Here is a 15,079-nt window from a genome sequence, read left to right as displayed (position 1 = left end):
CTCAACTTCTCTCCTTGAGGGAGGGTTCACACAAGAGCTTCAAAAGACAATATTTTACTATCTTTGTAGGTTTTTTTTTTTTTTTGGGGGGGTTGGGCGGGGGTGGGGGAGTTGCTGCCCGTTTTACATCAATAAATACTTTTTACTTCAATCAAGTTGACCTGATAGTTAAAGCAGAAAAAAACAGAATGCAGACTTACCTGTTCTGTTCTTTCAACTAGGTCGCTGAAGTGATTCAGCATTCAATTCTTGATATTGACATGTAATAATCAAAGTTAACTAATGATTCCCCTCTCTTACAGCTTCCAGAATCACCCAATTTCAAGGTCAAAATTTCTCTGGATATGAAGCAAGGGAGAGGCCCAAAGAGCCAATTCTCCCTCATAGACATTGGCAGCTGCTGGAAGAATAGTGGTGCTCCCTGTGATGGAGATGTGCTCACAGATGTTACCAGATACAGTGAAATGTCATCAACCCTAAAACACCAGCTTGGTGCAGACCCACAAGTTTGGTCAATTGTCCACCATTCCATATCACCTCAGAGGACAAAAAGATTTACAAGAATGACACTGCAAACTTCCCATATGCAGCTTATCACTACTATTGCGCTCCTGAGAATGCTCTTCACTTGGAGCAGCTTGTCAGTCTCTGTGATCCTTACAGCAATCCTTAGGCACAAGAACTGGTACAAATACTTCCTCACCCAATATGGGCAGCATATGGGTATCCAACCAAACCCAGGGAAGGGTGGGTTGGGGATCCCAGGACTTGGGAGCTCGATGTCGGAGGACTTTCCAGCAGACTCTACTTCTATCAGGTCAGTAGTTGGAACACCCCAAACAAACCCACTACCCCCCACCCACCCACCCCCCCAAAAAAAAAAAATTGTATCTTAAATTTATCTATCATACTTCCTTTGCAGGATCAGGTACCCCTCCTGCTAGAAGAATATGGACTTCAATGGATGTGGGAACAGAAATATATGTGAGTGACAAAGATGAGACGGCTGAGTGTGTTCTCAGCGACTTCAATGTTCTCCTTGCATCTGCAGCATCATAATCCACGTTTCATGTATTTTCCAGATGTAATGGAGCTTTCACTAAGGTCCAGAAGAGGGGCACAAGAACCCATCTTTCTATGCTGTATTTAAAGTTCAAACAGAAAATTGCTACATACAGTTACCTGATAAAAGTTTGGAGATTAAGAAGCTAAAAAACCCAAAGGGTTGGCTTCTTCATCCTTGAGGATTGTCGTCATCATATAAGTGACATTATGCTATTCCAAATATGAGGAAGACAAGAACCTAATGAATCAATTTTGAATTTTTATATTTGTAATTGCACATATTTCACTTCTTAAGATTTGGACAGTTACAACCACATCCTTTAAGTTTTTCAAAAGAATGGAAGTTTGCATTTACTTGCACAATGATTCCTGCCAAAGCTGGTCACAGGGCAACCAGGGGGAGGCTGTAGGACCTCTTCATTATACTTGACAGATATAAGGCAGAGTCCCTGTGGAGGGGCAGAAAAGGTATAATTTGCAAGTTCTTTCCGATCTCTAGTTACCAAGATTTTCGGGACAATATCAGGAGGAACTGCCTCCTTTCCAATTTGAAGCAGCAAAGCGACCTATAGGGGAAAAAAAGAAGGCTTTCAGTTTTTCCATGTTCTGAACTTGAAGCTTTGACCTATTGTAGCAAAAAAAGAATACAAAAGATCAAAATAACCCACCGCTGCAAAATGAATCACCACTGAGTTAATCTGGTCATAATTAAAGGAAGACATATCGATGCAACAAGAATAACAACAATGAAGGAAAAAGGAGGGAAGAAAACAACATTGAGCTCTAGGGAAGATGTTAAAGAGAAGAGAATAAAGATTGTGTACCATGTTCCGCACTTGTCTATATAAGAAACCAGAGCCTTCAACCTCGAGTTGCAAAAGAGCTCCCTAGACAATAAATCAAGCATCGATTCAATAACCTATAGGCTATTCCATCCAAAAGAAGAAAAAAAATCAGATGTCGAGACCATGAGATTGTCACTATTATTATCTAATATAATTAAGGTACATCATTCTTAGTGAGGGTATGAATTCAAACATCCAGTATTCAATCATATTCTAGGAACAGGACTGAGCAAAGCTCATCAACTGGCTGCATTGAATAATATTAGTCGACACAATTCGATTATATGGTCCCATCAAAGATAGCATTTCAACTTCAAACAACCAAGGTTAAGTATATAAACCAACTGGTGCCTCTTGCCTGATCACTGAAGACCCAACATGGTGCAGCAAGGACCCATGCTAAACTAATAATATTGCACGGGTTAAACAATTACCTTTTCAACAACATCAAAACGGAAAATTTGCTTCATAGGATCTGGCAATCGATCATTGCGCGATGCATTAGCGAAAGCAGAGAAGTCATGCTTTCCAATGAAATACTTCGCAGCCTCCCTCATGACAATGGTGTTCAGTCTATAAGTACTATGATATGCATAGAATCTCTGGAATGGGTCCATAATGGTGTCATTATATATCTTATAGTGATAGACCTTACTCTTCGCCGAAAATCGAGCATGGAAATCAGGTAGTGCTGGACTAATCTCTCTAACTCGGATATCAAAAGGAAGAAGACCATTAAGCGCTGCATGAATGCTCTCCAAACTGTTATAGTTGAAAGGAGTTACAAAGTGTGCCACCTGAAATCTTAATAAATCATATGTTTGTTCATTACATACATCGCTTAGGACTAGAAACAAGTATGGCTAAATAGAGTTGATTGGAGAAAAAGTATCCCTCTAGCCAATCCCATTTAGTAGGGATAAGTCTGAGTTGAGTTGTATATGTTTGTTTATTGAGAGATGCTTGTTCCAGTCTTCAGAAGGATTTTACCAGAAAAAAATGTCTTCAGAAGGTTGAGAAAGTCAGACCTGACCCCAGGCATGAACTCCAGTGTCTGTCCTACTTGCACCAACCAATCCTAGCTCCTTCCTTTCTAGCTTTGTTATCTGAGTTAGAGCTCTTTCCACAAGGCACTGTACAGTTGGTGATGACTGCTGATATTGCCAGCCTGAAATACAAGAATAACATTAGCAATCAAATAATAAAAATCACAAAAGACATCTTTGGAACCAGGACAACACAAGACCAGCTTTAACAACAGTAAGCAGAAATCCAGTTGGGCTCTGTAGGAAATCTTAGCTTTTGAATGTTGTTTGTGCATGTCCTCTATTAGTTAATCAGAGATCAACATGTGGTAAAAAAATTAGCTAAAAACAAACATTGTACATCTCTTTGCATATGAGATACTGAGATACTAATGTTTCATTTTATTTTTATGTTTTACCTTGAACAATTGTACATCTCTTGCATAAGAGATACTGAGATACTAATGTTTCATTTTAGTTTTATGTTATACCTTGACATGATCCAAACCATGTATCATTCTTGTCCATAATCTCCTTCACCTATTTTCCTTAACTTGCTTTACTTAATGCAATTTAGTAGCTAAATACGTTTATACATGTATCCTTGCCCTTTCTTTCACTTATTGACCTGCTCTAACCCAATATAACACATTACATTCAAGATAAATAAACAAGAGCATGGGAGAAAAAGAACAAGAAAAAGGATGAAGAAAGAAAAAACCCTCATAATCAGGGATCCTTTCACCTTTAAATAAGAACTTGGAACATAATGTTTTGGAAGAAAGATGATCCATCAAAGAACATATCTGTGTCCTATTTCTGGATTCAGGAGATTGCTCTATCGGATATTGCATGTCCATTGTGGAGAACTGGCACACTTGTGTTTGCATGTCCATGATTACAGATCGATTAATAGAGGAATCCACCCAGTACTAGTAGAAAGGGAAATTGCAATTAAAAAAGGAAAAAAAGGGGATAAGTCATGTAGGTATTCTTGTAGAAACGCAACCCTAAAACGATGAAGAAGATAATGGAAAAGCAAAACAAATAATGCACATGGATTTTACGAGGTTCGGCAAGGTTGCCTACGTCCCCGGTGAGATGAGATCATGCTTCACTATCAATGGAGAATAGAGTTACAACGCTCGTCCTCACACCTCTCAGTATTGCTTGCATTACAGAGAAAGAAACCCTCGCTACAAATATATCGCGAAAAAAAAACCCTAATCCGGAAAGTACACAATTGCCCTCAAATAAAAAATTCGAGCGGGGGGTTGCGCCCCCCTACACCCCCTGCTATGCAAGGGGGCAGGAGCCCCCTTGCAACCCCCACGGCCCGCTAACCGGCTAGTGGGACCACCATCCTACCTATCTAGGTGTTGCACCAGTACTCCCTAGATTAAACTACAACGGAATACAAGACATCATACACCAACAATTCTTTGTACATTGTATAAAATGTGTTTCTCATTCCTCCCCTGCTACCCTCTACTCCTTTGACCATAAAACTTATGGGAACTTTAAAAATCATTTTCTGAACTCAATGAACAAACAATCAGGGGCAGGCCCAAAAGTTCATACATCTCCAACAAAATGGAAAAACAGTAAAAGGATGAGATTACAGCTCTGTCTTCTAGTTATGAGTTTATTATTTAATCTTGTCTCAGAAGAAGTTATATTTGAATGTAAAGCATGAAGCAGATTGCAATTGCTCTGTAAAGCATGAATGTTGAATGCTAGTTTCTTTTACCTGTTTTTTCCACTAGAGTTGTCCCTTGGCAGAGCTGCACCCTCCACCCAAGGGATGAAATTGTATCCTCAGGAAAAAAAAAGGGCAATTGAATGTTTCTCTACCATTTCTAAATTTTGAACTAGCTGGGCTCATGATTAGTTGTTACAATCCCACACCAGTCATATGAGGGTGATGCAAATCGATTGATGGACGATGGTCGTTATGGGCCAGATCTATATAAGATCTAACAGTCAGAATTAATGAAAGATAGTATCGGAAATTCTAAATTAAGATTAAGAAATGTCCAACCAGAATTCCAGGGGGGTTGATGTGGGAGACCTAAGACGATCCACAATGGCAACAAATATACAATCAAATTTCTCACGGGGCCTATTTGTAGCTTTCAAAACAAACCTACAATATCTCATCCTCTTCCCCCGTTCCTTTGACTAGTGGGAAGGGGAGTTATAGAGAACCCATTAGTTCAATACCCAAATTTCTTCAGTTACCATTAGATATCACATTAAATTCCACCTTTACGATGTGAAAAAGCAATACTGAAGTAGATATTAGCTGGGATAAGATGGAACGGAAAAAGAATCAACCTGAGAATTTTGTGCCATCATATGCTATAGTCATACGCCACTTATAACCTGGAAGAGCGAAGCGGGCTTCCTGGCTTTGGTGCTCTGTACCGCCGTCCCGATTCTGCTTACAAAGTCACATAGCACGCACCCATTAATTTCACAAAACCCAATTTGAGAGGGAGAAGTAACTTCAAAAGTGACAAACAACACAGAGAGAGAGAGAGAGAGAGAGAGAGAGAGAGAGAGAGAGAGAGAGAGACCGGGTTATCGTTACTTGAGGTGAGAAATGCATTCAGAGGTGGATGAAGGGCGACGACAGTGAAGCCCATGTTTTGCGCCGTGGGAAAAACCCGACGGAATGAATGATTCGACGACTCGCAGATGATTGCAATGGACGGCCCCGGCCTCAGCCTTCTGGTTTGCAGTTACTCTTGTTTTGGTTGGAGCCTTGGAGGTGTGGAATAAATGATCTGAATTTCGATCTTAAATTTGGCACATGGTTTATCCATACCATGTCTAAGGTATTATATGTTATATGTACCGTGCATAGCGCCGAATTAGGTTTCCAGCAAGTGCTGCTACAGGGTTGAATTGGGCCGGGCTTTTGATAATCTCAGTTTAACCTTGAGTTCCTAAATTAAGCCTAAACCTAGTTTGGCCCTGGCCCTGGCCCGGGCCCGGGCCCGGGCCCGGTCTTAATCCAAAGCTAAATTAATCTAACTTTGATATGCTCTCAGGGTTGGTCACGAATTTCGAGATGCTTTGCATGAATATTCCATTGCACAAGGGGTTTTCCTACAGGTTTAAGAAAAATGATCCTCATCGTGTAACTGTCATGTGCAAAGCAGAAGATTGTCCATGGCGGATACATGGATCAAGGCTGTCAACCACCTAGTTATTTTGCATTAAGAGGATGACCCCAACACACACATGTGAAGGAGGTGTTGTGACTTGTGACTGCTGGGTATAGGGCAACAAGAAGCTGGGTGGCAAATATCACTCATGGAGGGTTAAGTGGGAAAGGATTTCATCATGACTCTGGAAAACCATCTCCCATACTAATTGGGGTGTGGGAGAAAAGGGCCTCTCAGACCATAAAGTTGGTGGTGTAAATGAATAGATGTATACTTTACACAAATGTGTAGAAATTTATATTGGGATTTTGGATTATGAGAGAGAGAGAGAGAGAGAGAGAGAGAGAGAGAACGGATGAGCTTTCATGGAAGGAATTATCCAATCCTTCCAGGATTAAAAGTTAAAGTAGAACTAAAATCCATTCCAATTGTCCAATGTACTATTTCTAAAAGTTTATCAATCAATCAATCTATCAATCAATCCAGCTCATAAACCGTTGGAACAATAACACCCATCTTTTTTTAATTCCATAAATACCCTTTATTCATCTTTTAAAATGGCAACTGACAGATGACACAAATGTCGGCACAGCTTGCACGTACATTGTCTTTTTCCTTTCCTTTCCCTATCTACTTCTAAGTTTCAACTAACCAATGGAAAACTTCTATCAATCAACGACATAGCAGAAGGACTCTCTATACTAACCGGCCCAATTCATTTCCAGCAGAACAAGCCCGTGAACCCTAACATGGACTTTGAGTGGCCCACGACAAAGCTTAATTGATAACATCAATTGTGAAAGCCTGTTTTAAGAAGAGACTTAACAAGTGGATTTTATGTGTGAATCAAGCATCGTATAAGAATGATTCTCATGCAAAAACTTGGTTCAGACTCATATTATGACTCTTCAATTAAATTTATGAACTCTAAACAATCTAAGGGAAAATCAATTGGCAAATGACAATTCTTTTATCACAATACCCTGTTAGCAAAGTTCAAGAGATCAGAATTGGTATTGGAGTTCAATTCCGATCTGTATCATCTTGGATTGGCCAAAACCGGCTGATTCCTCAAACCAATCCACTTTATTGGAGTGGCTTAGGGATCAGTGTAGAAAAAAAAAATTAAATAAAATATTTAATTAAAAATTTTTCTTGAAAAAAAAAAAAAAGAAAGGGAAAAAGGCTAGGTAGGCTCACTATTGCCAAGCCCACTAATTGTTTGCATCTCTACTCCACCCTAGGAAAAGTTCCTCTTACCTTAAATTTTTTTTTTTTTTGGGTACGGAAACGATATTTTCTATTTAAAACCCCTAATCCCGTTTAACCAAGAGAATGTATCACTCATTAGGACCCTTTATTTTACTATTGGCAAAGGTACCACCAAGTACGTTAGCAATCGTCTTTCACCATATGTTCTCATTGACTCTATTATTATATTGTAAGATTTTTTAGCATATCCCAAATCAAATACGAGGTTACATGTTTAATTCGGATAAACCTTCTTCTTCTGTGACTAACTTATTGTTAGTATTAATTAAATCATTTTCTTGTCTTTTCTTTCCAATAAAATTAACATATTATTATATGACTTCAGCATGCCATTTTAGGAAATATGAATTAATTATTTCAACTTTTCCTCTTGTGGGTGTTGGTTATTGGGGTAAGAGAACAATATCACATGACACTGATGAGAACAAATTAAGGATAATATCTTGTCTAGAAAGGTTCTGACAAATCATAATTCCAATTACTTAATAGAGAGTTAAGTTTCGACAGCCAGTTTGATTATTGTTTAATGTCTCATATGATATTATCTATCACCTATTAGGACCCTTTGTTTTACTATTGGCAAAGGTACCACCAACTACGCTAGTAATCGTCTTTCACCATATGTTCTCATTGACTCTATTATTATATTGTAAGATTTTTGGGCATATCCCAAATCAAATACGAGGTTACATGTTTAATTCGGATAAACCTTCTTTTTCTGTGACTAACTTATTGTTAGTATTAATTAAATCATCTTGTTGTCTTTTTTTTCCAATAAAATTAACATATTATTATATGACTTCAGCATGCCATTCTATGAAATATGAATTAATTATTTCAACTTTTCCTCTCGTGGGTGTTGGTTATTGGGGTAAGAGAACAATATCACATGACACTGATGAGAATAAATTAAGGATAATATCTTGTCTAGAAAGGTTCTGACAAATCATAATTCCAATTACTTAATAGAGAGTTAAGTTTCGACAGCCAGCATGATTATTGTTTATAGTATCTATATATGGATCAACAGATCATGTTCATACTTGTGCAGCAATCACTTTATGACTTACTATATTTCATTAGATGAAAGCGACTTAATGTTTCCAAACCTCACCAACTCCCAATCCCACAACTGGTATCAATACTAATCTGTCTTGCGAACTTCTGTATTACTTGTTGAAATATTGGAATTTAAGGAATTATAGTCTCACATCAATTTGTTCTGGTCCTTAGTATTTTCATATTTTTGAAGAATTCTCTTATAACTTAAAACATATTCTATTTTGTCTCGGGATGAAGAGTATTGAAATGTTGAAAGTTACAGAGTTATAGTCTTACATTGGTTTGTTAGATCATCTTTCATGACTTCATATACTTAGCGAGCTCTCTCCACTAAATGCTTTTAGATTTTAAATTGAATCTCCCAACACAATACTAGAGCACATATTAAAAATTAAATAATTCCACATCAATTACTCTTTTTTTTCATCCAACATCTTCCGTTTAAACCCTCTAACTATCATAATCCTGAAATCATCATTTTCAATAAAAATAAATAAATAAGAAGAAGAAGAAAGAAGAAGAAGAATCTAAAAATCAATCCATTCATCATGTATGTAAACAAGTGGGCGTCATCTTACATAAAGTCAATAATCAACAACCACATGCACTGCCGTTGTCACCTACAGGTCCTACACCACATAAATCGTGCACTTGTGGTGTTTAGTTCAATTAGTCTTAGACAGATGGATTAGCGATTGTGATCCACCTTCCACCTGCCACCTTCCCCTACTCAAAATACCAAACGCAAACATCAGGTTTTGGAGTCTTTCTTATACACCAAAAACTGTTCCAAAAAGTATTATTTGGTCTGCGGTCCACTTCGGGCATTGTACAAATAAGCATTTAATTAAGAGTGCATTCATTCCCTCCCATCTGTATTTGAAGTGGTCGCTGAATTGAATTAGCTTCAGTGATTTCAGTCTTCCTAATTTTTTTTTTTTTTCTCTCTCTCCTTTCCTTGAAAAGGATACATAGATGGAAACAGGTGTAGGGTTTTCTTTCCCGTCACTATATATAGGCCATGTTGCGATAGAAGACCAGGCAAGTATCTTATTGGTACAATGTCGTCTTAAAATGAGTAGAGGAAGTAGCTAAAAAAAAAAAATTCATTATTTTGTTTTTTTATATTCATCTCTATTTCATAGGGACACGCTTGGTCCAATGATAAGGTACGAATATTACGATCTGATGGTCAAACGGTAAAAACCACCTCTCGACATTCTTGAGGTAAGGTTGTGTAATTCTTGCCCCTCCCTAAATCTTGCATACACGGGAGCCACATGCATCGGTACACCCTTATTCATCTCCATTTGATGGCATTTTGATAATTTTACTAACACTTTAAATAAGAGTTCAAGCAACTTTTCTTGCTTATTTTGAACTAAAATTTGACCATTGAGATGTATGTAAGATCTTCTATCACATGGTCTATTACAACTTTACCTCCTGGAAAAATTTCCATTGGCTACAAATGGGTTTATAAAATCAAAAGAAAATCAGATGGCTCAATTGAACAGTACAAAGCACATCTCGTCGCCAAGGGCTTCACCCAAACAGAATGTATCGACTATAATGAAACCTTAGCACCAGTTGCTAAGCTTGTCATCGTTCGAAGCCTTCTAACAATTGCTTCCATCCGTTGTTGGTCCTTACACCAAATGGATGTAAACAATGCCTTTTTACATGGAGACTTAGGCGAAGAGGTATACATGCAAATTCCACCTGGTTTTTCTAAATAGGGAGAGCATAAAGTCTGTCACTGCCACAAGTCTCTATACGGTTTGAAACAAGCCTCCAGAAATTGGTTTTCAAAGCTCTCAACTGCTCTTATTGCTACTGGCTTTTCTCAATCAAAAGCCGATTATTCCTCATTTACATCCTGTCACCCATCCTCATTCATAGCAGTCCTCATTTATGTTGATGATATCATCATCAACACTCGCTGATTCATCACTGGCTATTGTACGTTTATTGGTGACAACCTAGTCTCTTGGGAAGAAAAAAAAAACAGCACACGGTATCCATGTCTTCTGTCGAAGCAGAATACCGTGCCATGGCATTTGCCTCTTGTGAAGTTACTTGGTGCAGGCTTTGCGTAAAGATCTTCAAATACCACCTCACCCTGCTACTCTATACTGTGACAATCAAGCAGCCCTTCACATCACTTCTAATCTCATTTTTCACGAGAGAACAAAGCACATCGAGATAAATTGCCACCTCATTTGGGACAAACTCCAGTTCGGTAGCATCCAAACGGCATACGTCCTGACCAAGCTTCAACTAGTGTATGTCATGACCAAACCATTGGGCAAAGCCGACTTTCAGCCCTTAATTAGCAAGTTGGTCTGTGACATTCACTATCCAACTTGAGGGTGGATATCAGACGTGTCATACAATTGCATCTTATCTCTCCAACTCATTCCAATAAATTGTACCTTATCTCACCCATATCTGTTTCTGTATTTTAGGAAGACAGTAAGCCATCTTTCCTTTCTAGTATAACTGATTAGCTCACATATCTGTTTCTGTATTTCACGAAGACAGTAAGCCATTTTTCCTTTTTAGTATAGCTGATATTTTAGGAATACAATAAACCATCTTTCCTTTCTAGTATAGCCGATTAGCTTTGACTAGGAGAGATTTCATCTATTCTTCTATATAGAAACCAACTAATCCTGAATGGTAAGTATAACATAACCGTCTTTCAAATGGGTGGTATAAAATAACTTAAAAATAAGTGTATAAATATGGCCTAAGGACCGACGCGGTAGCGGCCAAGTAGAAGCTCCAACCCACTTCACGAATATAAGTTACCATTAAAGAGCAGAGCACCCCACCACGGGTGCTCTAAACCAGAGATATCCATGAAAGCAGTCTCCGGGAGTCGCTTCCTTCTGTTACTTCTCATCGCAAATGTATCCTTCTTCAGCTTCCTCTATGCTTCAGAGCAACAGTACATCTCAGCGTTAGGGGACCCAGGAATGCAAAGGGATGGATTGAGAGTAGCTTTCGAAAGCTGGAACTTCTGCAATGAAGTTGGTAAAGAAGCTCCTGGGATGGGAAGCCCGAGAGCTGCTGATTGTTTTGATCTGCAATCAAGTAAGCCCCTCAGAACATTAGGAAAGAAATTTGGGTTTCCTTCACCTTCCGTCAGAACTGCATTCCTATTAACCAAATCAGTAATCAAAATAAGGGCTTTTTCTTATTGACGGGGCATTTAATTTCTTTCTGTTTTCAATTTCCTTCTAATGCCTATTCTATTGTTCTTCTTCTCTTTGCACTTGGGCAGGTTCTTCATTGAAGCATAGAGTGACCGACGCTGATAACCAACTGGGTGTGGGAAAACCATTCCCGGGTGTGAGTTCAAATGCTCTGAACAATCCAGATCTATATGCAGTGGAGAAAGAACAGTATCTGGGTTCTTTATGTGAAGTTGCAGATGCCGACAATCCATGGCAGTTTTGGATGGTGATGTTGAAAAATGGTAACTATGATACAATGTCTGGATTGTGTCCACGAAATGGGAAAAAGGAGAAGGCTTTTAAGGGGGGAAAATTCCCCTGCTTTGGTGATGGGTGCATGAACCAACCTATCCTATATCGTCAACAAACGGAATTATCAGGAATTGGTGAGATGAGAGGGAATTTCAGTGGTACTTACGATCTGGGTTCTGATATCCGAAATGGGATAGCTGGGATCTCGTATTTTCAGGTAGTTTGGGAGAAAAAAGTCGGAACTGGGAGCTGGACTTTCAGACATAAGCTCAAGACATCAAAGAAATATCCCTGGCTAATGCTTTATCTCAGAGCTGATGCAACCAACGGTTTCTCCGGTGGATACCATTATGACACAAGAGGAATGCTGAAAACTGTAAGTGGATACCGAAGCTCTTTTCCGTATTGAAAAAGAAGGTTCCCCTTAGACCCAAGGCCTTAGGTATCGGTCTCGATACTGATCAGCCCTGTCCGGCTCGCCGGCCTTTCCGTTTGCCCTTCAAAATAATACAGGTACCTTGATTTTTTTGGGACCATATTACCCTCTTTCGTATTCATACTACCACTTCGGATTTAGTATCAATATCATATTGTATCGATACCTTGAACCATGCGTATGGTGGAAGAAAAAGATTCCAATATTTTTTGAATAAAGTGTTCTCCACTTGGATAGCGTATGCTGGGCATCTCTGGGACTCAAATCCTTTGTGGTGAACAACAGTGAGAATTCAACCGCAGAAGGCCTAGCCATAAACGCTAACTGTTGGATGTAGTCATAAACCCTAACTGATAGATGTTCACTGTCACTCACTACCTCCCACAGAATATTTTTGTGTTCATCTCTATGTGACTGTCTGTCACTTTGTTCTTCACATAAAATGACATCATTGCCCATCATTGATGTGCTCTTCTATCCCACCCCCCTTTTTATTAATATTATTAAGTGTTTATGTCCCCTTCTTGTAACCTTGAAAATACATTATATGGTGTTCACTTTTTTTTTTTTTTGCCCTTTCAGCTGTCTCTTCAGTACAGAATATTTAAAGGAGGGGGAAAGGGAAAACCATTCATATTTCATTTTAAGGGGACCATATTTCATTTCAAGGGTCCTCTGAATTTAGGTTTTGCATTTCTATGTTCTTACTAGCCCGGTGATGAGATATTTAAGTTGCTGATAACTATAAACCTGGACCACCTGGTCAAGCACATGACCTACAGATCACTCAGTACACTTTCAGTGGCTTGACTTTTTTTTTTTTTCGGTGGAACGCTTTTAGTGTCTGAACTGCACCTATATCAAAGTGCTTCTTAGTCGAGTCAAGAGTCCGGAATCGTAGATGAGCCCTTCATCAGATATGTATTATGTAGTGTGCATGGGTTCTCAACTTCTCCCCCTGAGGGAGGGGGGTCTGCAATGGACCGGGTGTTATCTGGGTCCGGTCCTCGTCCTCTTCCTCTTCCTCTTCCAAATAAATTATTACTGATTTCGTATGAGCAGGATTCAGGGGTAATAAAATTGCTTTATTATATACTTTGCAAGGCTTTGTATGTTTCAAGTCTTGGAAACTATGGAACTTACGGGAATTATGAAGTCTTTTATGATAAATGTTATTTGGAACCACAAGTTGAACTCATGCTAAATGCCTTCGTATGGTTAATCTGATATTTGAACAATACAAAAAAAAATTTACCCATCTTACTCACTATTTGTTAAGAGCATACCTCAATTGATCATCTCTTAGATGCCAAAAATAAAAAAATAAGATAGTTCCATCATATCCAACACGAGCTTCAAAAAACTATATTTTTCTATTTTTTGGGCTTTTTTTAGGGGGGTGTTGGGATGGTATTGCCCATTTATTTACATCAATAAATACTTTTTACTTCCATTAAGTTGACCAGACAGGTGAAGTAGAAAAAACAGAATGCAGACTTACCTGCTCCTGTTCTTTCAACTAGGTCCTTGAAATCTTCAGCAGAAAAAAAAAAAAAAAAAAAAATCTAGGACCCTGAAGTGTACCAGCCTAGAACACTTAGTTGATTCATCATTCAATTCTTGATATTCACATGTAATAATCAAAGTTAACTAACTGATTCTCCCTTCCTTACAGCTCCCAGAATCACCCAATTTCAAGGTCAAACTTTCTTTGGATGTGAAGCAAGGGGGAGGCCCAAAGAGCCAATTCTACCTCATAGACATTGGCAGCTGCTGGAAGAATAGTGGTGCTTCCTGTGATGGAGATGTGCTCACAGATGTTACCAGATATAGTGAAATGATCATCAACCCTGAAACACAAGCATGGTGCAGCCCCACAAGTTTGGTCAATTGTCCACCATTTCATATCACCCCAAACAACAAAAAGATTTACAGGAACGACACTGCAAACTTCCCATATGCAGCTTATCACTACTATTGCGCTCCTGGAAATGCTCTCCACTTGGAGCAGCCTGTCAGTCTCTGTGATCCTTACAGCAATCCTCAGGCACAAGAACTGGTGCAGATACTTCCCCATCCAATATGGGCAGCATATGGGTATCCAACGAAACCAGGGGAAGGGTGGGTTGGGGATCCCAGGACTTGGGAGCTTGATGTCGGAGGACTTTCCAGCAGACTCTACTTCTATCAGGTCAGTAGTTGGAAAACCACAAACAAACCCCCACCCCCCACCCCCCAAAAAAAAATTGTATCTTAAATTGCATCTTTCTTCCTTGCCAGGATCCAGGTACCCCTCCTGCTAGAAGAATATGGACTTCAGTGGATGTGGGAACAGAAATATATATCAGTGACAAAGATGAGATGGCTGAGTGGGTTCTCAGCGACTTCAATGTTCTCCTGGCATCAGCAGCATCGTAATCCAAGTTTTATGTATTTTCCAGATGTAATGGAGCTTCACTAAGGTCCAGACGAGGGGCACAAGAACCCATCTTTCTATGCTGTATTTTAATTTTTAAACAGAAAATTGCAACAAACAGTTACCTGATAAGAAGCTAAAAAAGCCCAAAGGGTTGGCTTCTTCATCCTTGAGGATTGTGGTCATCATATAACTGACATTATGCTATTCCAAATATCAGGAAACCAAGAACCTGATAAATCAATTTTTTAATTTTCATATTTGTAATTGCACATATTTCACTTCTTAAGA

At 38.9% G+C, this 15,079-nt stretch overlaps 2 protein-coding genes across 3 annotated transcripts; one reads left to right on the top strand and one right to left on the bottom strand.

Moving 5' to 3' along the window:
* Nucleotides 1-1,270: 1,270 nt before the first annotated feature.
* LOC122057399 (tRNA pseudouridine synthase A 1-like) lies at nucleotides 1,271-5,849 on the bottom strand. 2 transcript variants are annotated; one of them, XM_042619478.1, is made up of 6 exons: nucleotides 5,515-5,836; nucleotides 5,273-5,375; nucleotides 2,939-3,078; nucleotides 2,345-2,707; nucleotides 1,890-1,952; nucleotides 1,271-1,631 (listed from the first exon to the last, which is right to left on the bottom strand). In XM_042619478.1, the coding sequence occupies exons 1-6, from the start codon at nucleotides 5,581-5,583 to the stop codon at nucleotides 1,395-1,397; spliced, it is 975 nt and encodes a 324-aa protein (XP_042475412.1). In that variant the 5' UTR covers nucleotides 5,584-5,836; the 3' UTR covers nucleotides 1,271-1,394. The 2 variants fall into 2 exon arrangements, with proteins under 2 accessions (XP_042475412.1, XP_042475413.1); XM_042619479.1 differs by having other exon boundaries at nucleotides 1,432-1,690; nucleotides 5,515-5,849.
* A 5,359-nt stretch (nucleotides 5,850-11,208) lies between these two features.
* LOC122094694 lies at nucleotides 11,209-15,048 on the top strand. The gene is made up of 4 exons (XM_042665293.1): nucleotides 11,209-11,541; nucleotides 11,732-12,312; nucleotides 14,048-14,563; nucleotides 14,653-15,048. The coding sequence occupies exons 1-4, from the start codon at nucleotides 11,307-11,309 to the stop codon at nucleotides 14,788-14,790; spliced, it is 1,470 nt and encodes a 489-aa protein (XP_042521227.1). The 5' UTR covers nucleotides 11,209-11,306; the 3' UTR covers nucleotides 14,791-15,048.
* The last annotated feature ends 31 nt before the right edge of the window (nucleotides 15,049-15,079 follow it).

This window comes from Macadamia integrifolia, chromosome 12, assembly GCF_013358625.1.
Source record: "Macadamia integrifolia cultivar HAES 741 chromosome 12, SCU_Mint_v3, whole genome shotgun sequence".
Taxonomy (NCBI): domain Eukaryota; kingdom Viridiplantae; phylum Streptophyta; class Magnoliopsida; order Proteales; family Proteaceae; genus Macadamia; species Macadamia integrifolia.
The sequence above is the reverse complement of the archived record's forward strand: the minus strand, read 5'-3'. Positions and strand labels throughout refer to the sequence as shown.

What these genes read in the sequence shown, in the direction of transcription:
- LOC122057399 (XM_042619478.1), bottom strand. Translation starts at nt 5,583, where the DNA reads ATGGGCTTCACTGTCGTCGCCCTTCATCCACCTCTGAATGCATTTCTC. An exon ending in TGATGGCACAAAATTCTCAG is followed by an intron (nt 3,079 to 5,272) that starts GTTGATTCTTTT and finishes CTTGTATTTCAG; the next exon opens with GCTGGCAATATCAGCAGTCA. An exon ending in GTTTTGATGTTGTTGAAAAG is followed by an intron (nt 1,953 to 2,344) that starts GTAATTGTTTAA and finishes TTTATTGTCTAG; the next exon opens with GGAGCTCTTTTGCAACTCGA.
- LOC122094694 (XM_042665293.1), top strand. Translation starts at nt 11,307, where the DNA reads ATGAAAGCAGTCTCCGGGAGTCGCTTCCTTCTGTTACTTCTCATCGCA. An exon ending in TTGTTTTGATCTGCAATCAA is followed by an intron (nt 11,542 to 11,731) that starts GTAAGCCCCTCA and finishes GCACTTGGGCAG; the next exon opens with GTTCTTCATTGAAGCATAGA. An exon ending in CAAGAGGAATGCTGAAAACT is followed by an intron (nt 12,313 to 14,047) that starts GTAAGTGGATAC and finishes CCTTCCTTACAG; the next exon opens with CTCCCAGAATCACCCAATTT.